The 22,593-nt window shown below is 43.0% G+C and overlaps 2 protein-coding genes across 2 annotated transcripts; both read right to left on the bottom strand.

Moving 5' to 3' along the window:
- Positions 1 to 2,210: 2,210 nt before the first annotated feature.
- PANX3 (pannexin 3) lies at positions 2,211 to 8,589 on the bottom strand. Its single transcript, XM_037134259.2, has 4 exons — positions 8,409 to 8,589; positions 7,031 to 7,173; positions 4,561 to 4,775; positions 2,211 to 2,850 (listed from the first exon to the last, which is right to left on the bottom strand). Exons 1-4 carry the CDS (start codon positions 8,587 to 8,589, stop codon positions 2,211 to 2,213), a joined length of 1,179 nt encoding a protein of 392 aa, XP_036990154.2.
- A 6,114-nt stretch (positions 8,590 to 14,703) lies between these two features.
- On the bottom strand, positions 14,704 to 15,636 carry LOC119049885 (olfactory receptor 8A1). Its single transcript, XM_037146019.2, has one exon. The coding sequence runs from the start codon at positions 15,631 to 15,633 to the stop codon at positions 14,704 to 14,706; it is 930 nt and encodes a 309-aa protein (XP_037001914.2). The 5' UTR covers positions 15,634 to 15,636.
- Positions 15,637 to 22,593: the final 6,957 nt, after the last annotated feature.

A 22,593-nucleotide genomic window follows, 5' to 3' on the forward strand; every position in this document is an offset into this window, starting at 1 on the left:
CCACACAAGTTCATGTTTTGAAACTGCCAGGAATTTTGTCAGCCTGCAAACTATCCACACTCATTCGTTTGATACTATGGATTGGCACTTTACCTTGGACCCTGAAAACAGATAGTTCTGGTTGATCAGAAGAGGTTCGGGGGTATTTTTCTTTTCTTTTGTAAACCCCTATTCCCTAACTGCTAGGTTTACTGGCTGCCTAGCTGTATTTTGTCATTGCAGGTTTTGTCCTCTGACTTTGTTTTCATTATTCCTCTTCACACCTGGTGGGAGGAAAAGTGCTATCATTTGCCTTAGTCTGCAAGTTGTTCTGGCCAATGGATTTCAGTGGAATTTTCATTAAAATATTTATTGTTTGTTCTTCATTAGAAACACCTCATTACAATAGGTAAAACAGTTCATGCAAATTTTTGAAAATATAGTACAAGGAGTTTAAAAATTCCTTATGCTGCCACATGGAATGAACCATTTGAAACATGTTGGTATGTGTGTCTTCATGCATCTTTATACAGGGTATATCATTGAATATTTTCATGCCTCTTTATGTACTAAACACAATGTTTTCTTTTTGTTGACTTACCAATATGTCATTTTGCAATGTTATTATGACTTCTTTATAATTTTAAATGGCTGTTTAATAGTTCAGTTATGGCATAGTCACTTTACATGAGTATCTTCAAGTAGTTTGACTTTTTGGTCATCAATTGCTGCAAAGTGCATCTTTGTGCACAAAGCTTTTTCCACATAGGATTGTTTAGAGGCTGGATTTGTGTGCCCCAATGTAATATTCCTGAACAACTCATTGAGTCACTTACTCATTCAGAAGAATAGTGTTTATTGTGGAAGAACGTTTAGGAGACCTGTTTAAGAGGGAAATGGGGGGCCATATTAACAGAGTGTAGTGTTTTATCTCAAAGGTAGGTATTGGATGATAGGGCAGCACCTACTTAGGGAAGGGGGAGGAGCTAGGGAAGGCTTCTTGAATGAAATGTGCCTACACTTCCCCTGAAGGAGAGAAGAACAGGAGGGCATTTTGGGCATTGGGAACAGTGCATCCAAAGGCTTAGCATCACAAGAAGCATAGGAACTGCAAGTAGTTGATTAGAGTGAAAGAGGACCTCTTGGGAGAGGCCCAAGAGGACCAAAGTGGCAGGAAGTATTTGGATAGCAAAGGGTCTTGTGTAGCAATCTGAAGAGGCAGACCTTTACCAAAGACAATAAGAAGCCATTAAGGAATGTTTACTTATGAGCCCTGTTGCTTGTTTTAGGTAAACTTACCCAGATTTGTCAGGAACGACATCATTTTTCTACATACCTGTGCAAAGAAGGGTATAATATGCATCTAGAAAAAGAAATACCAGTTGAGAAACAGTTGGTATTGTGGGCGAGCGTGGCTTTTGGAGCTGAATCAACTTTTCATTAAATACAGACACAGGGATGGGAGTTACTGCATAAGATGGGCGATAAGTCAGAGGAGAGAGAGAAGGGGATCACCAGCACTTTACTTAAGTGGTTGCTCTTCAGTGATTGGCTGCAAGTGGATGTGTAGCCTCCCCTGGGCTATTAAAAGCACATGTGGGCCCACTAAGAATTGTGAAGGGGTCCACAGCTTGTAATCCCAGCCCTTGATTAAGTGCATCCCAAGAGCATATCACAGGTTCCTGCCATCATTTTCTCCTGACCACTTTGCAGGCTACAGAGGGCCTGGGCAAGGTTGGTGTCTTCCACAAAGCAAGGTGGGCATATTCCTAGGATCTGAGGCCACACCAAAGGGTTTTTAAGGTTTTCATATCTTTATTCTCTTACCACATTAACCCGCTTGCTCTTTGGGGTAAGCTGAGTATGTATCCTAGAAGGGCCATGGAGTATTAACTATAGAAAGAAGAACGTGCCTCCATAAATAGCCTTTAGAACCTTCCTTCCTTGTAAAATGTCTAACTTTAATTTTAGTCGTAGGGTTTTTTTCTATCATATTATGCTCTAGACCTAATTTTTTAGTTCTTTGACTCCTCAGCTTTAACTTTCAAATTTGTTTTCCACTTGTTGATTGTGTCTTCTCAGCTTTAGGATAACATGGTACAGGATATATCATTCAGCTGAATCCGAGCTTAGCAGTTATAAAGTGGATTTTTTTTAGTGTTAGTGAGTGAGGCTTGGGAGGAAGGAGAAAGACTTTTACCCATAAAATTTCCCACCCCATGTTTTCTTAACTATGGGTTTTCGTCAGATACCCGGTGAGTGAGGTGTTTAGGTTTTGCAGGTTCTAAGCCAGCTAGTAAAGTCATGAAATCGATCACAGTGTCAATGTTGTGCTTCTGGGTGGTTGTGTCCTTCAACACACATAAAACGTTCAGCCAGCTAAAAGAGATGAGCTCAGAGATGTTGGCTCGGAGGAAAAGAAGGATCACATTGAGGTCATTGATGGGGCACCCCAGCATCTTTCTGCTGAGGAGGTCAAACGCTGGGAGCATCTCATAGATGGATAGGAGTCGCTTGTCCCACTGACATAGCCGTGTGAGGTTGTAGATGATCACTGGAACCAGCAGGGTGTATACTGCTATAGTGGAGAGGCTAACAATCTGGAAAACAGACAGGGAGGTCAGCCTGCATGTGATGAGATCAGGGATGTGGGTCTCATTGCTTAGCAGCCCTGTCTTCACAGAACAACTGAATTCCTTTAAGAAGAAGACATCCAGGTGGAAGTGGCCAAGGTACAGGTAAGTGGCCGAGGTGAAGAGGAGCAAGAGGGAGTTCCTCAGGAGGTAGGTAGCCACTAGTGAATGTGAGCGCTGCTTACATGCCAGGTACCGCTCAAGCAAGGGGAATTCAAAGTATCGTTCTTTCCGAGCCCTGGGTGGGGAAGAAATGAGGCAAGGTTAGGAGGGACCATTTAGAACCATATCCTAATGGAGCCATGTGAGAAAGTCACAGAATCTGCCTGTCCAACGTGGCATTCTCAACTCCTGAAAATCCGCCTTCTCTGAGCATAACCACCCCCTCCCCAAAAGGAGGCAAGGAAGTATATCTTCATTCTCCAAGCAGTGAGTGCAATGCAGTAAACCCAGTGAATGATCAATGAACAATCAGTTGTCACACTGGTTTATTTCTGCCCAGCAAGGCAGAATAAACCTCTAAGCAGAAGAAGAACCTCTTAGGAAGCCGTAAGGCTTATTAAATTAGCACTGGACGGGGAGTTTAAATAAGCATATTCTGGTTTATGGTCTGTATACTCTGTATGACATTTAGGCCAATCCAGTTATTTTATAAAAATAAATGTGCTAACAAGTACTTGTTGAGAGCTGTGGTGTTCAGGTACATATAAGCCAGTCTCTGTTCTGAAGACATTTACAGTCTGGCTGTGGGGAAAGGACAGATAGGATATGTAAACATAAAGTAAAAATAGCGCTCGGTTTGTTAAAATGATGAGTGCAACCCGTGGTAGCTGTAAATGAGGAGAGGGAGGATGACAGTGTGGGCTGAGTGTTCAGAAACCTTGAGAGAAAACATCGTTGCAGAGCTGGCCTTCAAAAGATAGAGTTCAGAAGGGGTATGTGCACAAACATGAGACAGAATGTGGTTTCAGATCTTAGCTCGACTGCCCTCTTGGTGGGGCCCACCCTGGCCCTTCTGTGTAAAACCGCACCACTCCACAGCCATCCAGCTCTCCTGGTCACCCCACCCTTACCCTGCTTGACTTTTTTTCTTCAAACCACGTACTGTCTACCACATAATTTACGCATGTGTTATGACCATTCATGTCTGTTTTCTCTCAGTAGAGTATAAGCCCCACATGGGTAGCTGTAGTTTTGTCTCCTCCCCACCTCTGCCCCCCACTGCACGCTCAGACGTGTGTTTCTAAAGCACCCAGACCAGTGAGTGCCTGGTACTCATAAACGGTGGCTGACGGACCTGTCAGGAGAAAAGGAGACTCCCTAGGTAGAGTGGAAAATTTCTGTCTCTTGGTAGTTAGAAGTTTGAGAAAGTGGTCGGTGACAGTGTGTGTGGAGGGCCTTGGAAAAACACTTGGAAGATCATGGATATTCTATATGCATGAGAGGAGCAATTGGAGGTTTCTGAGCAGGGGAGTGGCATATGAAAGAAGTAGTTCAGAGCATTTAATCCCTTGGAGACTCTGTGTCACCTGTAAACTAGAGGCAGAGCCCTTTCCCTTCTCCCTGTACGCCAGTGATAGCAAGTGAATGAGAGGGTGTGTCAGTCTGCACCTAGGAGAAGGTGGGTATGCAGGGGTGTCTGACCTTTTGGTGTCCTGGCCACACTGGAAGAAGAGTTGTCTTGGCCACACATTAAATACATTGTGACACATAATCACACACGCAAAAAAACCCTCATAATGTTTTAAATAAATTTACAATTTTGTGTTGGGCTACATTTACAGCCATCCTGGGCTGTGTGCAGCCCGTGGGCCACAGGTTGGACACCCCCGGTAAAGGATAGTTTAATTTAAACCTTACTCTGGAAGGAAATCACATTGATGTTTGATGGAGTTCTTCAGAAAGAAAGAACTTTTCTTCCACTCTCTGAGTGGAAGAGACAACTCACTGTTCCAGATCATCCCAGAAATCATCGGGGTCCGAGCTCTTGTGCTGGATCTTCAGCATGTGCTGCACCAGGCGGATGGAGCGGTTGTAGGATTTGTCCAGTTCACTGATGATGAACAGCAGGTCTGAGCTGAGGGCCGGCACAGCGGCATACTGCCACAGCAGAACTGGCAGGTACATGACCATGGCCAGGGCCAGCAGGGAGTAGGGGAGGGCCTGTGGGGTGAGAGTGAGCTGAGGAGGGAGGCCCAGGGTGTTGGGGCCTTGTGGAGAGAGCTCTGACTGTGGGGCTTCTGCCTCAGAAGGGGAAAGAGCTGCCACAGGCCCAGGTCCTTAGACTCTCTTTATTGACTTGGCTGAATACAGTGAGGCCCAGGAGAGAAGGAACAGTAGATCTCCACACTCCCCAACTCCACTTTTCTGATCTGGGGTCTGTGTAGGTTCTCCAGGAAGGAGAGAGGCAAGAGGCAGAAAGAAAGGGAATATGGAAGGGAGAGAGGAAGAAAGGAAGGAGGTGAGAGAGAGATGGGGGATGGAGCAGGGGGGTGGGTGTGTAGAGAGAGCAAGAGGGCTCCCTGTTCCCCATGCATGTGAGCCGGGACAGCTAACCAGAAGTCAAGGCCAACATGGTCACTGCATCCCAGGGGAGGGTGTCTTTATTCTCAGTCTTCCACTTTTCTTTCTCTGTTTCAGATTCTTATCACCAAACACTTAGAGTCCATTAGCTAGGTCCAGTGAAAGCCCCCAACATTGCTGACTTGCATTTAGACTCTCCAGAGAAGAGGTCAAATCCCATTTCCTTTTCTTCCCCCTCTCATGAGCTACCAGAGATAAGGGACTTTTCCTTGTTTCTTCATCATACTTATCATACCTACCAGGTTGGACCACTATTCTGCCCACAGTAAAAACTACCTATAAAGGCTTTTAAAGCTACATTTGTGTTAGGTGCATAACATGCATAGTTTCACTTCATTTTCACAGGGGTGCTATCAGGTAGGTACTGTTAGTATCTCTGTTTCACAAAGAAACTGAAATGTGAAAATATTAAGTAACTTGTACAAGTTTCACATGTAGAAGGTAAGCGAATGGGAATTGGGACTCAGCAGTCTGGTTTTGGAGTTTATTCCCTTATGACTGCTTAGCTACAGCTTCTCTGCACCAGGGCGCTTTGATTTTGGGGGAGAGTTTGAAGAATAAGTGGGAGGATGAATATTTGGTTGCATCTAGATAGAGGGGCATGGGGTGTGTGTGTGTGTGTGTGAGTTTTAGAACTAAACAAGAGAAATGTGTTGGAAAAGGTACGTTAGACTGAGAGAAAATTAGAACCTTTTGATGCCTGTTTAAAAAATGACATTTCTTGAAAACAAACTCTTCACCCCTAGAGATTTAACTCTTTTCTGACACAAACTCCCTCTGTACTGTCCTGAACCTGTCACCTTCCAGATCCTGCTCAAACACTTCCAGTGACAGAGACTTCGTGGCCTCTTTGCATTAATTTTCTGGTTTTGTCTGGGTCCGAGAACTGCTGTGTTTTGAGACCTTGTAAACTTGTCATAACAACAAAATGTTATGAGTGACTTCTGACTAAATATTGCGAACTGGACACGTAAATGACTTCTGCTCCCGAACAACAATAAAGAGAATTAAGAGACATAATCCTGCGAGGACAAAGAAAGCAGGAGAAGACACAAGAGCAACAAAACGCTGAAAACTGAAAAGCAGTTGCGTGAGCACGGACAGCAGCCTGCGGGTGGATGGGGAGTTGAGGCAGGAGCAAGTGAGCAAGCTCTTTTGCACCACAGACCAGAAAGACTTAGGAGTTAGAGACACCAGGTGCCTCTGAAAGTGGGGCTGAGCAAGGAATATTGAAAATGCAGCCCTGCAGAGTCTTTCTGCAACAGGACATACTCAGTGACTGCCCTGTCCCTCCCCTGGCAGAAGGCCACTGTCTACTCCTCAGATACATTAAACCAGGGAGATTCTGCAGTTGGGTCCATCGAGGGTGGGGGGACCACACTGAGAACCTGGTGGGAGTTAAATGAATACTGAATGCTGATACCACATCTGAGTTCCCACAGGGTTGGCAGCTCAGCCTGACATCCACTCCACCCTGCCCTCTCCACACAAATTAGGGATTGAGTCATTCTCCTTGGGAAAACTGACCAGCCCGAGAGAATGAATTACAGATGCTGACATTTGAAGTTTTCCCAATGCAATGGCCCAGGGCTCTCCTTAAACTGAAGGCTGCTGGCCAGCAAGCTTCATCCATCAGCACAAAACTTCCAAGCAGGTACCAGTGAGAAACCAAAGATGACCAGGCATTCGAAGAATGCCTGAAACATGAACATCAATGGCTAACATGTGAAAGGGGAGGGTTGGTGAAGAGGAAGAGAAAATGTGTATAATGATGCAGTCCAGGCCCACCCCACTCAGCCATGAAGCTGGCCTGATTGATTCCGAGCCCACTTTACCTTATGAGGCCAGAGGGATTTCGGCTTGTACTGCCCAGGCTCACCCTGTTCGTGGTGAACCAGTGAGTCCCAACAGGAACTGTCCACATAGGCTGCCTGCCGAACACTGAAGTTACTGGGAGAGAAGCAGCTGATGGGAGACCCTGGAATAGGAATACACCTTTGAGGGAGCCCTTGGAGTCCAGAGGACATTCAGCTAAAAGCTTTCTAGGAGCCGCCTCCACAGCTCTGCCAATTTGTGTACCTGGTAGGCACTTTCTTCTTCCCATGCCCAAGTTTCTGGGTCTGGCAAGCCCGTGTCACCGTTGGACGGGCATGACAGGATAGCGCTCTTCTCTGTGACTCAGGCCTGCCCATGTACTGACTTCCCTTTAGTGCCTGCCAGTTTTTTCTCTCTCTGAGCTCCCCCTGGACTCCCAAACAGGCAGGCAGCAGGGAGTCACAGGGTGGGAGGTAGGGGTGTGTGGGGGGGGGAAAGGGGAAGAGGCTCCCTGCAGTCTTATGGTTTGGCATCAGAAGGCTTTCAGTTTCATGGTGAGAGAGCTGACACCCTGGGTTCTAAAATTTAGAGGATTAATTGCCTGGATTCTTGATCCTAAAGAGAAAAGGTGGACAAACAGTGCTACAAGGAAAGTGGGCTTGGAGGGAGACTCTCTCGTTTTTGGTTTTCCCATCATTGTCTAGAAAGAGGCAGAAATGGGAACCAGCTCACTCCTCTGTGGGTCAAGGGAGAGGCAGTGGGAGGTTGGCACACTTCTTTGGGAAATGTAGTAAGCTACTCACACAGCTGGGAAAGAAAGCCAGAAATTCCAGTTCTCTTTAAGAGAGGGGGCAGATTTACTGAGTTAATCTTTCCCTAGGACACTACATACACGTGTGTGTTAATGTTAGTCTATGGAGAGGAAGGAAAGGGCTTACTCACCCTCGATGTGCTAAGCTCTGTTGGGCACTTAACGTACATTCTTAAGTCAGCAATCTGGGAGGTAGGGAGCAGGAAGAAGGCCCCAAGAACGTAAGAGACTTATCCAAAGCATGGAAGACCAAGACCTTTTGAAGTCCTGGGTCCTCAAAAGATTACGGGGCCCCAATCTCCTTCATCCATATAAAATAAAAAGTTTAATTATTGCAATGACATAAAATACATGTATTTTACTGCAATTTAAACTAAATCTTTTTTTTTCAAAATTTTGGAAATGACTTTCAAAAAATTTTGGTGCCTTTGCTGATACTCTAAACTCATGCATGGTCAGCCTTTTGGGTAATGCCCAGGTAGTCATAGCACCTAGATGATGTGGGAACGGCCTCGTTTCAGAACCCATGATGTAAAGAGAGAAACAAGGTAGAGTCTCTTATACACTGGGTCTTGGGAGCCACTTACCAGAGGAGAACTCCTGGGCAAACGCCAGGGACATCAGCAACAGGGGGAAGCCCACAGCTACAAACTTGACCATGCGATCCAGGGGTAGTTCTAGGCGCAGTCCTTTGAGGTGGGGGCCTCTGCGGTTGGGCAGCAGGGCATCTGACAGCATGTACTCTGCAGCCGTGTGTGCAAGCGACATGATGCTGCTCAGTTTGGGGGTGCACAGGCAGCAGGAGGTGTCCCGGTTTAGTGAAGCGAGGAGACGACAGCTTTAAGCAGCTGGTCTTGAGCAGATAGTGCCTGCAACCCCAGTCTCATAGACATGTGTGCCAGGAGCAGGAGTTGGTTCTCTAAATAAGTGGCCAGGCCCTGGGCCTGACACCTGGTAATTAGAGGGAGGCATAGCTTAGTGGGTCCTCGCCAGAGGAGGGTTGGGTGTCAGCCGGGGTTGGTGCCAGGCTGCTCTCTCTGGACTGTCCTTGAGCAGATGGAGGCCATGGCTTTATGCTGCCCTCTTATTAATAAAGTATTTTTGTTGGGGTGGTGGAGAGAAGGCGGGCCGTGTGGCCAGGCCACCCCCCATGTAATTGGTGCAGAATTTGGGTGGAGATTGCTTAATTGTGTTGAAGGTCCTCATTTTGTGGTTTGGGGTGGGGATGGGGACTCAGTTAGGACTGCTACACCCACATAGTATTCTTTGTACCAGTGATGAGATTTGCTTTGGACTCAACACTCTTTCTTGGAAAGGAGTCTGTTTGGTGTTAAAGTCCCCTCCCCGCCTCATATTTACCAGTTCCATATAGTTATGATTTTTAAGCCCCCATTTGTTCTTTAGAAAACTGAGGAATGGGTGGCAGTGTTGAATAGTGGAAAGAATGTGACCTTTGACATTGAGAAGGAAAAGTCTTTGGCTGGAAACCTGGCAGTACTCTTTTTTTTTAATTGTGTGACTTCAGGAGTCACTTTGGCCAAGTATTGTCATCTATCAAATGATATTGTAATCTTACCAGATTGAGAGGATTAAGAGTATTCTATGTGAAGGTATTTTGCAAACTCTGAAGTGTAGGGCAAATGTCAACTTATTTCCATCTGGTGGGGTTGAATCAGTGGGAAAGCACTGGGACATAGGGCATCTGCCCTGAGAGGCCCTGACCTTGGTCTTCACACTGGTCCCCTCTGCTGTGGCCTTCCACAAAGTGAAGAGTCCATGGGGCCAAAGGGATGTACCCACTTGGAGACTATGTGTCTGCTCTAGACCACTCCTGGTACCTGGGGTGCTGTAATTCCATGCCCAGGAGGCACCAGCCTGTTTTCAAGGCCTGCGCGGGCCTTTTCCTTGGGTGCATCCTCACGTAGGCAAATCTGGTTGCTGGTGTGCACCCCTGGGACTAAGGCATGGCTCCTTGTGGGAGTTCGGGTGGAATCAAGAAGTCCTGGGATGCCCATACATGCAATTATGAGGCTTCTTGCAACGTGGGGACTTTACTGGGTTGGGTAGGGACCCTGGGAGTCTGAGAATTCTAAATTTAAACCTGGCCTCCCTGATCCTTATGAAGGGGTGTGTGTGTGCGCCTAAATATGTCAAGGTGGGCAGATAGAACATATTTTATTTAACAGTTTGCTAGCTTTAGTTATAGCATTTAATTTTTTAGATAACTGGTATGTGGGCCTCTATTTGAGCTGTTTTCCCTGGGCCCACAAACATTTGGCCTGGGCCTGCCTCTCCCCCCTTCCCCCAGGCTAGGGGCCAGCTCTGATTCACGCTGCCCTGCAAGCACTAACTGCAGTGATCCGGCGTGGGGGCAAGGGCAGGAGCCTTCATTTCCTTTCACTTTAGCCTCTCCATACTCCATTTCTGGATCTTTTCATTATATGTGTTTTTGCCAAATGTTTATTGCTGATTTGTATCCATGTATTTTCTTTTGATTTTAAAAAATAGTTTACATTTTTACTGAATGAAGTATAAAACACATACATTCATAGACACATAGGTGGACAGTTCAATCAGCTTTCATCTTATCAGGAAACAGAATGTTACTAACACCCTAGTAGCCCTCTTTATGTTCTTTTCTAGTAATTATCACTCTCCAAACGGTAATATCACCCTGACGTCTAACAGCACGGATGAATTTTGTCTCATTGCACTCTGTTGAAGTGGAATCGCATGCACGTATGCTTTTGCGTTGGGCTTCTCTTGCTCTACATCATATGCATCTTTGGGTGGATGTAGGAAAAGCAATTTTTTATTCTGTTTTTCTTTTTATCCCTGCTTCCATGCATCTGAGCTCTATAGGTAACCATTGTAACCTGCCTAATGAGCATTTTATTAGTTATTTTTTTAATATGCTTTTTTTCTGGTGTGTGTGTATGTAACTTTACATAGATGAATAACATTGTTTTATATCTCATTATTTTTCTTACTTTTCTCACATGTCATTATGGCTCTAAGGTATGTTGCCTGTGGCTAATCCTTTGCTTCTAACTGCTGCAACGTCTCCACTATACTTTATCTACTTATTCACCCCATGGTGAGTGTGAAGATAGATCTTGTTTTATTTTGTACTTCTCTGATAGCAATAGGTTTGAGCATCTCTTTGTATACTGAGTGGCACTTCAGGGTTTCTATTCTATAAATTGTTCTACATAGTGTGCCCATTATATTTTTTGTTGATATTGAAGTTCCTAATAAATACCAGTGAGATGTCTTCTTCCATTCTGTTGCATTTCTATTAAGTCTATCTCCGGTGTCCTTTAGTGAACAAAAATCTGAATTTTTGAGTGTTATCATATTCACCAATTTATTTGGCTTTCTGGTTTCTCATCCTTAGATAACAAAGATATTTTCCTACATTTTCTTCTAATTAGAGGGGATCTATAGTGGTAGAGGACTGAGTTCCTGCTAGAAGGAGGTCAGGAAAAAAGGGCAGAATAGCTATTAAGCAATAACAGCTCTCTCAATATCCCTTCCACCCTCCTTATAGTCAGGTCAAAAAGCTAAAAGTACATATCCCAGTTTCCCTTGTAGCTGGAGCCCTGTATGTGAAGCAGTTTCTAGTATCTACACACACTTGTGTGAGATTGGGAAGATGGGGGCATTGGGAAGAGTGTGAGGTGGCTCTCACACTTCAGTACATATCAGAATCACTGGAGGGTGTTGGGAACTGCTTTGCCTGGTTTCAGGAATTGTAAACTGTCTCCCATGCCTAAGGTTGAGTGAGTGACCTCTGGAATGCGAGCCACAAAGAGACAAAGCTTGTCTCTGATAGCAAACACTGCCTCTGCTTCATCTCCCTGTGCCCAGAGTATGGTTGGATGGTGAGAGACAGGTGAGACCCCTCAGAGGAGGGGCAACCTAGGCCAGACACGATCACTTGGGAGGCCATCATGGAAGGACTGGGCGGGGGTGGGGGGGCGGCGGGGCTGTGACAAAGAGGGAGTGATGGACCCTCGCCCCCTGGCTTTGATGAAGCCCAAGTCCCCAGATCCTCTGGGAGAAGGGTTCCTGGATCTAATCCCCTTAAGCCTAAAGACCTGTGACAGGAAAGACGGTGTAACCTTTTACCAGGTATCTAGTGCCCGGGTAATCTGGCAAGATAAACAATTCTTAACAATCCTGTGAGACCTGTGTTGCTGAGTATGCTTTTAGTTAAATGATAAAGGCCCAAGCAGAACGTGAGTTTATGTTCCCAAAGTTCTGTAGCCTTTTAGCTGACAGACACTGACTTAGGAGAAGCCCTAATGGTTCTTTGTATACTATCTACTGTTTACTGCCTGACAATGATTATTAAGTTGTACCTGAACTCCTATGCAAAAAAAAAACAAAAACAAAAACAAAAAAGCCCAATAAAAGGCTGTCTAGGTAAGGGTCAGCATGCTCTCTCTCTCCTTGAGAGAGAGTTGCCGGGCCCCTCCAAGCCGCTTTCCCCTTGAGAGAGTGGCCAGACTGTTCGGAGGCTCTCCCCCCTTGAGGGAGTAGCTGTGCCGGCCCTTTTCCTCCACAGGACTCAGTAGTCCGTGTGAATTTGTCTCATGTCTCATCCATGACACTGTGGGCACTGCTGGTCAGTGCACACATCAGGAGGGCCCCACCTGGTATTCTGTAGGTGTGGAGCAGAGCCCTCAAATTTTCATTGCCAGCAAGTTTCCATGTGATACTCAAACTAGGGTGCAGTTGTTTACTTACCAGCTCTGTGAGCGTGACAGGCATTTTTCCATGGTGGCAGGGGTCAGAGTGGCAGCAGAACTTCCTGACCTCTGAGTCATACCTATTGTGGAGTCAGTTTGGAGGCCCCTCACCTCTTCTTCAGATATTAAAAAAACTGTAAGCAAGTTATTCCTTATACGCAGTCTCTTTCAGCTTGAGAAATCTAGTTCTCTTTCTCATAATAAACCACTGATTGATACAATATTATACCAAAAAAATAGCTAGAAATGACAACAGGGTGTCCACAGATACTTCACACTATATCAGGCTGCTAATTTTAAAACAAGCATCTTTGATGTCATTATAAACAAAGGAAGAAAGTCTGTCCCATGGCCACTGGATTTGCTGAGTGAGCTTGGCAGATCTATCAGTTATTTAAGCACAGCAAGAGATTCTGCAACATGTGTAATGTGGGATGAGCAGCAGCTGGGTTTGTTTGGGGTGGAGGGTTTCCCAGGATATGGTGGGACTTTCAGTTCTAAAAGTAGGATGATTTGGTCACTCTAGTGTAAGCTTTCCTTAGTCATCTTGGTGAAGTTTCTCATGAATGGGAAGAGGGTAGGGCAGATGGTAAAAGGTGAGAGTGGGGGAAAGTAGGAGGTCTTCCCAGAGTGTATCCAGCCATGTAATACAAAAAGAGACATTTACTGAAGAAGATACAAGGAACATTGAACATAGAACAATGACACCTCAGTCCCCTTCAAAGTAGGCCCCTTGGGACCTCACACAGTTCTCCCAGTCACCATCAGGTGTCCTATGGTATTTTCCTGAATCTCATCAATGGCCTGAAATCTCCTCCTTTTCAAAGGTGATTTTAGTTTTGGGAAATGACAAAAGTTGCAAGGCTCCAAATCTGGGCTGTAGAGGGAGTGAGTCATCTGTCTGATTCGATGTTTCTCAAAAATCTCTGCACAATGTGATGATTGAGCAGATAGGTTGTGATGAAGCTGCCAATCACCAGTTGCCCATAGCTTTGGCCTTCTGAATCTTTGGAGTAGTGTCCACAGAACAATGTTGAAGCTTAATGCAAAATTTGATGCAGATTTGTTGATCTTCTTGCTCAGTCATTTTGAATGCAATGGTCACACACTACATACACATACTCACTCAATGGCATCTACTGTCCCCACTGACTAGTACAGTGAAGTCGTCATTGTTCACACATGTGCATTCCACTCCAGTCTCCTTGACTGCCAGGTTACATCCATGTCACAAAAATTATTCTCATTTTATTAACAATGGTTGGACTTTTTCTGGACAGACCTTGTATTTTCAGGGGGCATTTGAAATGAGAAGAACATAAGTAGGCAGACTTAATAGGCTGTTCAAAGGGAGTGTTCACCTATAGCAAAGGGGGTAATGATTGAGAGCCAATAGTGTGGGCTCTAGAGTCACTTAGGCTTCGGTGTAAATCCCAGTGTCTTTGTTTACCAGGTATGTGACCTTGAACAAGTGACTAAACCATGTTTCCATATCTGCAAAGTGGGATAACAAAAATACCTCACTATTGTAAAGTATAATGAAAATAATACATATAAAGCATCGAGAAGAGTTGTAGACCCAGAATAAGCACCAAAACCCATGTTAACAGCTAGTATTATTGTTACTAAGAAAATTACATAAAGAGATCAGGTAGAAATTCTTGTGCAGGAATGACTAGAAAGGAGAGTAAGAGTCAAAATGATAAATGGCCTGTGTTATTAGGTCCTGGTGGCTTTCAAATTCACCTCTCTTTGCTTTGTGTACTCCTAAATATGAGAGAGAGAGACAGACAGACAGACATACACACACACACACACAAATTGGGTTGAGTAATATTTTCTGTCTAAAGATAATAAAACAATGATGAGTCTGAAAATTCAATGCAAAAGGCTCAGGATAGAGAAAATGAACCCTAAATGAAAGAATACTTGAACTTGAAAACATGAACTTCAAAAAGCAATGACAGTAGTGAGATGGGTGCAATGAAGAGGGAAGAAGCAAAGGAGGTATTTACCCAACCTTGCAGAAAAGTGATTGCTCCCCATTGTTGGATGGGCATTCAGAGGACTTCTTGTGGGTATCTATAACAATTACTTTTCAAATTAATGAAGAATAATAGCTTTTGCATCAAAACACTTTTCTCCTCAGTGTTTTCTGCATGGCAGCCTTTACCTCCTTGTTCCTCAAACTGTAGATGAGGGGGTTCAGCATGGGGATCACTGTGGTGTAGAACACAGAGGCCACGTTCTCCTGGGCCAGGGAACTGGCTGTAGAGGGTTTTAAGTACATGAATGCAGTAGATCCATAAAATATGCCCACAGCTGCAAGGTGGGAGCTGCAGGTGTAAAAGGCTTTGGACCTTCCTTTTGTAGTGCTGATGCGGAGTATGCTGGAGAAGATGAAGGCATAGGAGACAAGGATTGCTAAGCCAGTGACTGTGATGTTGAATCCAGCCTCAAAGTAGACTATCACCTCAACATCATAAGTGCTAGAGCAGGAGAGCTTCATGAGGGGGAGGATGTCGCAGAAGTAATGACTGATGAGGACCCCACAATAGGGCAGTTGTAACATGAGGCTGGTCTCTATTGTTGAGCCAATAAGCCCTATTACATAAACCACAGCCACCAGCAGGGAGCAGACATGATGAGACATGATGATGTTGTAAAGCAAAGGCCTGCAGATGGCAACATAGCGGTCATAGGCCATGACTGTCAGCATGTAACACTCAGCAATGACGAACACTAGGAAGAAGTAGAGCTGTGACATGCACCCTGCATAGGAGATGATGTTTAGTTCTGACAAGAAGTTCACCAGCATTCTAGGGATAATGACAGAAGAGTAGCAGAGATCCATGAGTGACAGATTGCTGAGGAAGAAGTACATAGGGGTGTGAAGCTGAGCATTCAGAGCAATTAATGTCATCATGCCCAGGTTCCCTATCACGGTGACGGAGTAGATCCCAAGGAAGACGAGAAAGAGGGGGAGCTGGAGCTCTGGTCTCTTGGTTAATCCCCCGATAATGAACTCCACCACTGTAGAGTGATTTTCTGCAGCCATTCTCCTTTGTTTGGGAGCCCTGTGAGGGGAAGAGAGAACTCCATGAGAGGATGCATCTGGGACTGCTTGGTGAAGCTAGTTTTGTGTATTTGGAACCAGCTGAATGATTCTGGGTTCTTTTTGAATGCATTCTTCCCTCCTCTTGCTGTCTCTGAGAGAAAGTCTAGATCCTGGGTGTTCCAAAATTCAAGGAGGTGGGAGGGAAACAGGGCCAAGATTGGGTCTTTTCACACTTGCATGTTTCTCAGATATCCTAGGGCAGTTCTTCTTAACGTGCAGTCCAAAGACCAGCTGCATCAGCATCACCTGTACATTAGAGAGGCAAACTCTCAGGCCTCAGCCCAGACTTACCAAGTCAGAAACTCTGGGACTGGGGCACCTCAGTCTGTTAGGAACTGCCTTGACTGGCTTCAGGAGTTGTAACCACCTCCCATGGCTAAGGCTGAGTGAGCGACCTCTGGACTGTGAGCCACTAAGGAGACAAAGCTTAATCTCTGGCAGCAGTGCTGCTTCTGCTTCATCCTCTGCCCCCAATGGTTGGTCGGTTAGTCAGTGATGGGTAAGACCCCTGGGGGGGGGGGTGGGCAACCTAAGCCAGACACAATCACTAGGGAGGCCCACAAGAAAGGACTTGGGGGACTGCAGCAAAGAGGGGGTGATGGACCTTTGCACCCGGCTATTCTGACTTAGCCTTAGTCCCCATTTCTGTCTGGGAGAAGCACTTCCTGGCTCTAATCCACTTGAGCCTAAAAACCTATCACAGGGAGGCAGTGCAGCCCTTTGTGGGCTAGAGAGAGTTCTGGGGTGATTGGGTGTAAGAAAGAATTCCTAAAGTCCTGTGAAGTCTGCTTTGCTAAGAGTGCTTTCATTCACATGATAAGGGTCCTATCAGGAAATGAGTATGTCTCCCAAAGTTTTTGCAACCCCTATATCTGACAGACACTGACTCAGAGTAAGCCCTCAGATTTCTTTGAAATGTTATCTGTTGTTCGATCCTTGTTACCTGACACTGATTGAAGAGTTTTACCTGTATTCCTGTGTGTTCTGAACCTAATAAAAGCCCTTAAGAAAGGGGTTCTTGGTTTTTCTCCTTTGAGAGATTGGCCACCTCTCCTCCTCAAGCAGATCATGTCTTGGTAGTATTATTTTCATCTGTGACAGATGGGGGTACTTTTGGGCAAAGTTGCCCCCATAGCAGTCTAGGCTTACCCTTTTTTCCAGGCAATGCCAATATGTACTAGAGATCGAGACCCCCTTATCTGTAGGTAATAAGCAGTATATTTTATGTTTTGTAGCTGGAGATGTACTTAGCTTCAAAAATGAAATAAAAAAAATAAATTTAGCTGTAATCTATGCAATTCCTAAGTATTTACTGCATATGAATATATGAATGCCCATCTCAAATTTATGCAGTGTCAGGATGATATAGTAGTTAAATCTGTATCACTGAGTACAAATTGATTTTTGTCTCTGAAAGATGAAGAAGTTAGTGATATCAGTTCCAAAAGTGGTTTTAAAAGTAATATTGGCCAATGCGCCTTCAGAAAACTTTTTGAAGCATTCAGCTGCTATAAAAATGTGAGTTGTCATTAGGTTATTAGAATCGTTTCTTTGTTTTTCACTGAACTTGAGGCCATGAGACAGAGGATCTTAACACTGACTATATGTTATAACTACTTGGAGCCTTTAAAAGTAAAGAATGATATGTGGGTTCTACCAACAGCAGTTGATTTCATTGATCTGTGTTGCAGCCTGGGCCCAGGCACATAGTATACTCCAGATTAAGTGCTCAACAGCCATTATTATTATTATTACTACTACTGTTATTATCATTATTCTCAGACAATAATATTGAATAAACCATGGCCCCATTATCCACCTACTGGCATAGTACTCAAATTGTAGACGTGAACCTAGGAAGCACGGATCTTTGTTGCCGCGTATGATACCTATGGACAAATTGTGAGATGAATTTCCTAAGGTAAAAACCATAAACCCTCAGTATTTTCATGCTTCCTTGTATAATTACTAACTCTTTCATAGTGCTCTTTTAAGAGCTCTTTTAAGGGCACTATCAAAGAATTATTAACCTCTGCTACAATTTTTGGGTATGAGGAGAAACATGTTTAGAGTAGGCTTTTTATTCCATTTTTTACACTGAGAAAACTGAAGCATCATACTCAAAATTACTGGGACTTGGGATGCAGACTGCTTCCCTGGTCTTTGGCTTCTCCCCTTGGCCCATGTGTGCAGCCTTATGTACCTGCACACCTCCAGCTCTAAGGAATGCTGTTCAGCGTGGTTTCCACCTGATGTCTTAGGTTGTGCATGGAGTAGGAAATAAGGGCAATTTCTATGATCTTTCCTTCTCTAGGAAACTGAAGCTCTAAAGGTAAATATGTTATCCTATCATGCAGTGAGCAAGAGGCAGAACTGGACCCCAAACCAAGAACTTCTGGCTACCAATTCGTTTTGTTCCTCTTAAGCTCTGTTGTTTTGCTGTAGCTTTTCTTTGTGTAGAAATTTGTTATCATTCACTAAACTTAAGTTATTGAATTTTCGTAGGTAGAGGAAAGAGTTTATTGGTAATTTTAGGTACATTGAAGAAAACTAACAAGGTAGTAAGTATATCTGCACTGTAGAAAATGAGAAATACAAATAAGGAAAATTAGTAAATGAATAAATAAGAAAGAAAAGAGAAGGAAATAAATATAAAAAGTAAAAAAGTAAAAAGTTAAAAAGAAGAAGAAGGAAAAGAAATACAAACAAGCAAAAATAAAATGCCATTTTTTGCTCCATGGAGATCAACACTGGCAATGACCACCTTCTACATTTTTCAATGCATGTATGTATTTACATAAGTAAGTGTAGAAATAGCTTTAAAACACTGTAACCTGTTTTTTAATGTAGCAATTGAAAATCCTTTGTCTCATTTGGGTCCTATAATAACAACTTTGTCACTCACTGTTTTTTGTTTACTTAGGTGTAAGACTCTTTGAATCCTTAGGATGTAGTTAAAGAGAAGAAAATCTGCATTGCACCATGACCTTTACTTGTTCACTTATCGGAAGTGGGGCATTAAGAGGTATTTAACTTCGTAATAACTACTACCAGAGATAGCTAGGATTATTTGACTATTATTTCCACTTATTACAAAGGAGAAAATAAATTTCCTCTAGATAAAATAGATTAAAATTTCTCACATATTCTCTTGTACCTAATTTCCACCTCTGAAGACAATCAGAAAGACAGAAAATCCACCTGAATATACTGTTCCCAGAATTCAGAGTGGTTTAGAAAGCAGTACAGAGTTGATACCATTCACCGAGCACAGTGCAAATGGGAAAATCCTAGATAGTATTGCTTTAATTTTTGCCCCCACAGTCATCTAATGACATAAATAGGGAGATGTGGCCCCCACATTGGATATAAATTATTACCTCCAGTTTCACCAGACCATCATTGGAGGCTTGTGGCTACTATTAAGAACACAGCACGCAAAGAAATAAACACAGAGATGAAGGTGTTTGGTTGGAAGATGAACCTATGGTTGGAAATATCCTGCATTAAAAACAGGAGTTAATGAAAGAAATATTGTTTTCATAAAATTGCTTTAAATCTGTAAGTACCTGTGCTGAGGCAAAATGGACAGTCTCCTGGAAGTTTAGAGGATATCCTTTGTTTCAAGAATGAGGAAGTAATCTTGGTTGTAGGTCCTTGGATTTCATGACTTGGAATACCTCTTTCCAGCCCCTTCTTGCCTGTAAGGTCTCTTTTGAGGAATCAGCTGACAGTCTGATAGTAATGGCATAATCAATAAAAACAAAAATTAAAAAAAGGAAAAAAACAAAACAAAAACAAAAAAAAGAATCAGGAAGTAAATATCAGAAAATGCGAGGACATACAGTTTTATTTCTAGTTCTACATTTACTTAAAGGGGGTATCACAGCCATAAAAAGGGGGCTCACTGAGATCGGGAGGCCTGGGTGTCTTTTTATATGTACCTGGGCAAAAGCTCTCATGGGATGAAGTCACTGTCGAGACTGGAGGAGCCCTTACTACAGGGGCAATTAAAGTGTTGGTGTACACCTCTGCTCTGAATCAAGTTTTTTCTCCCAGGTATGGTAATTTTCCTTTTACTGAGAGAGTCATCTTGCAGGTTAGAAAACTTAGAATCTAATGCCAGCTTGTAAATAATTCACGGACAACAACCCAACCATCCCCATCATCACCCTCCCCATCATCACTATCACCATCATCATCATCACCACCACCACCACCACCACAAAAACCACCTCAGTCATTACCATCAAAATCATCACCAGTTACTACCACATGCTTATTCATCATTAGGCACAATCGACTTGACTTAAAATGATAATTTTGAGGGTTCTTTAAGCTAATTCAAAAATTTTCTAATGCCTATCATACAATTTTAGCAAAGGGATGTGAAATCATAAGGTACATTAAATGGTCAACCTGCCACCATACCTGCACACTGACAGAGACATGAGAAGATAGACTTATAAGAACTCCTCAGACACATATTCTCATTCATAAGTGAAATACGTTCATAAGCAAATGTACTTTTCAAGAATATATTGTGTAATATATAATCCACAACATTTGCTAATGAAGATTTTTAAGGCTATTTTGAGGTAATTATAGATTCACATGAAGTTGTTAGAAATATTATATAGAGATCCTTTGTATCCTTTATACAGTTTCCCCCAGTGATTTGCAACATTATATGACAACACTCTCTGGAGAGTGTGCATATGCCAAATACAATTCACTGATCTTATTCAGATTTCCCCAGCTTTGCCAATACTCATCTGTATGTGTGTGCATACATTTAGTTTGATGCAATTTTATCACATGCATAGGTTCCTGTATGCACTACACAGTTCAAATAAAAATACATCATTTTGGTTTTCTAATACTCAAAATAATATTTTGGTTTCTTATGATCCTGCAAGGGTGACTAGTAATTTTTCTTTAGCATCTTTATACTCTCACTAACTTAAACATATTTTATGTGTCCCAGTCCCTTGCAATTATTATCTTTTGGTTGCTCACAATTTTCCCTTTGGCCTGTGGAATTCTCTTCCATTTTTCTCCCGAGAAACAATGCTGTTAGTCTCTAATACCTCCCTTGTTCTGATATGACAAGGTGTTCTGAGCTCATACCACACATTTCATTCTTCAGACCAGGAAACAACCGTTTCCTCAAGAAACACGCTTTCTTTCCATGGTAAAATGGTGTTTCGAGGCCAAAAACTGGGTACCAGAGAGGCTCGTTGCTTCCGGACTGCTGTTTCTAAGTCCTTTTGAAGAAGAACCAGGAAATGCGGGCTGCATGGTCCTCAAAGGATCGTTTTTAAATCTGAAGTAAGAAGGACCGATAATTTTACTAGGATATGTTGTGTTATTTATTCTTAGGCAATTTCCTCAGGTATGATGTTTCTTTTCAGTATGTCACTTTGAATCTTTTTTTTAACATTAGGAAAATTTTCTTAAATTGCACATTTTGTTGTTGGTTCTGTCCCTTGTGTTGGTTTTCCTCTGTAGGGCTCCTGGTCTAGGTGAACTAGATCTTCTTTGGCTTGTATCTACATTTGTTACTTTCCTATAACTCTTCTTCAGTTTTTTAAAACAACAGTTTATCCCTCTTTTTCCCTCATGTTTTCCTTAAGGTAGTATCTGAGGTGTTTATTTGTTCTCTAACTTCTAATTCAGTCTTAATTTCCTAAATTACTTTTGTTTTATTTCTGACAATTTACTGAGTTCTATTACCTATATGAGTTTTTAATTCTGATTTTTCTTTCATAATGTGTATTATTGTTTAAAATTGATTTTAAATAGAGAGAGGAAAAGAGGCAGGAAGAAAATAAGGGAGAAACATCAGTTTGTTGTTCTGCTTATTGATGCATTCACTAATTAATTTTTGCATGCGCCCTGACGGGACATGGCACCCTCAACGTCGGTGTATCAGGGAAAAACTTCTAACCAATCGATCTACCCAGCCAGGGCCTTGTATCATTTTCAAAAAGTCTTTTAGCTCATTTTGAAATAATGTAATAGTATTCATTTATTTGTGGGCATATTCTACGAACAAAATTGTGTTCTTTGGCATAAGCCATCCCAAATAAATGATTAAAAGACTGACCAAAATATATAAAATAATTGTTTTCAGACATTTGACAACAGGTGTTGCTGAATTATGATCCAGGATAAGAGAGGAATAAATGAGATGAACCATGTATTCACCCAGACCTTTTTTGTCTGAACATACTTTCTAGATCATGTCCCAAGGAATGTGTATGCAAGCACAGCATAGCATTTTGGTCAGATGAGAAGAAGCAGTCCAGAGTTTTTGGAGTCCGAAGTAGCTGGAACATGTAGAGAAGCATATAGGAACCATACAAAGAAGTCCAGAAATCTGGATAGTGGTCTCCTTGTGCCTTTGAGTACTAAGCTATGCATTTCTAAGATAAAACTCCATTAAGTTAGGCCAAGAACAAATACTTGGGAACTTTAAGCCAAATTAATTATTGGAGCTTACGAAGGAATGTGAGATGTTTGTGTCAACAATGGTTCGAGAATGCAGGTCCAGCCTCCTGCTGCAACAAAAGCCAAACTTTGTGAAACAGATGCTGGTGCAGTACAGGCAGAAGTTTGATAAGGAGGGAGAGGGAAGGCAGAACAAATAGATCAAGGCAGAGGGTGTTGAGAGTTCTCTATTGAGGGGACTATGTGCAGACCAGTGTTAAAAAGAATACTGTCCCATCTGACTCTTATGTAATCACTTTAGTTTATGGTTTAAAACCACTTGAAATAAAGATCTCTCTGCTGCCACCTTTTCTGTCCAGCCAGTCTCCATGCCATCTTCTTCCTGGAATAATGTGTGTTCTTGTGTTTCTCTGGTGGACAGTGATGAACAACTGACTGCAGGTTATA

Source organism: Artibeus jamaicensis, unplaced genomic scaffold (assembly GCF_021234435.1).
Source record: "Artibeus jamaicensis isolate MK-2021 breed Jamaican fruit bat unplaced genomic scaffold, CSHL_Jam_final scaffold_660, whole genome shotgun sequence".
Classification (NCBI taxonomy): Eukaryota; Metazoa; Chordata; class Mammalia; order Chiroptera; family Phyllostomidae; genus Artibeus; species Artibeus jamaicensis.

What these genes read in the sequence shown, in the direction of transcription:
- LOC119049885 (XM_037146019.2), bottom strand. Translation starts at nt 15,633, where the DNA reads ATGGCTGCAGAAAATCACTCTACAGTGGTGGAGTTCATTATCGGGGGA.
- PANX3 (XM_037134259.2), bottom strand. Translation starts at nt 8,589, where the DNA reads ATGTCGCTTGCACACACGGCTGCAGAGTACATGCTGTCAGATGCCCTG. An exon ending in TGCCCAGGAGTTCTCCTCTG is followed by an intron (nt 7,174 to 8,408) that starts GTAAGTGGCTCC and finishes TTCCTATTCCAG; the next exon opens with GGTCTCCCATCAGCTGCTTC. An exon ending in AATCCCTCTGGCCTCATAAG is followed by an intron (nt 4,776 to 7,030) that starts GTAAAGTGGGCT and finishes CTCACCCCACAG; the next exon opens with GCCCTCCCCTACTCCCTGCT.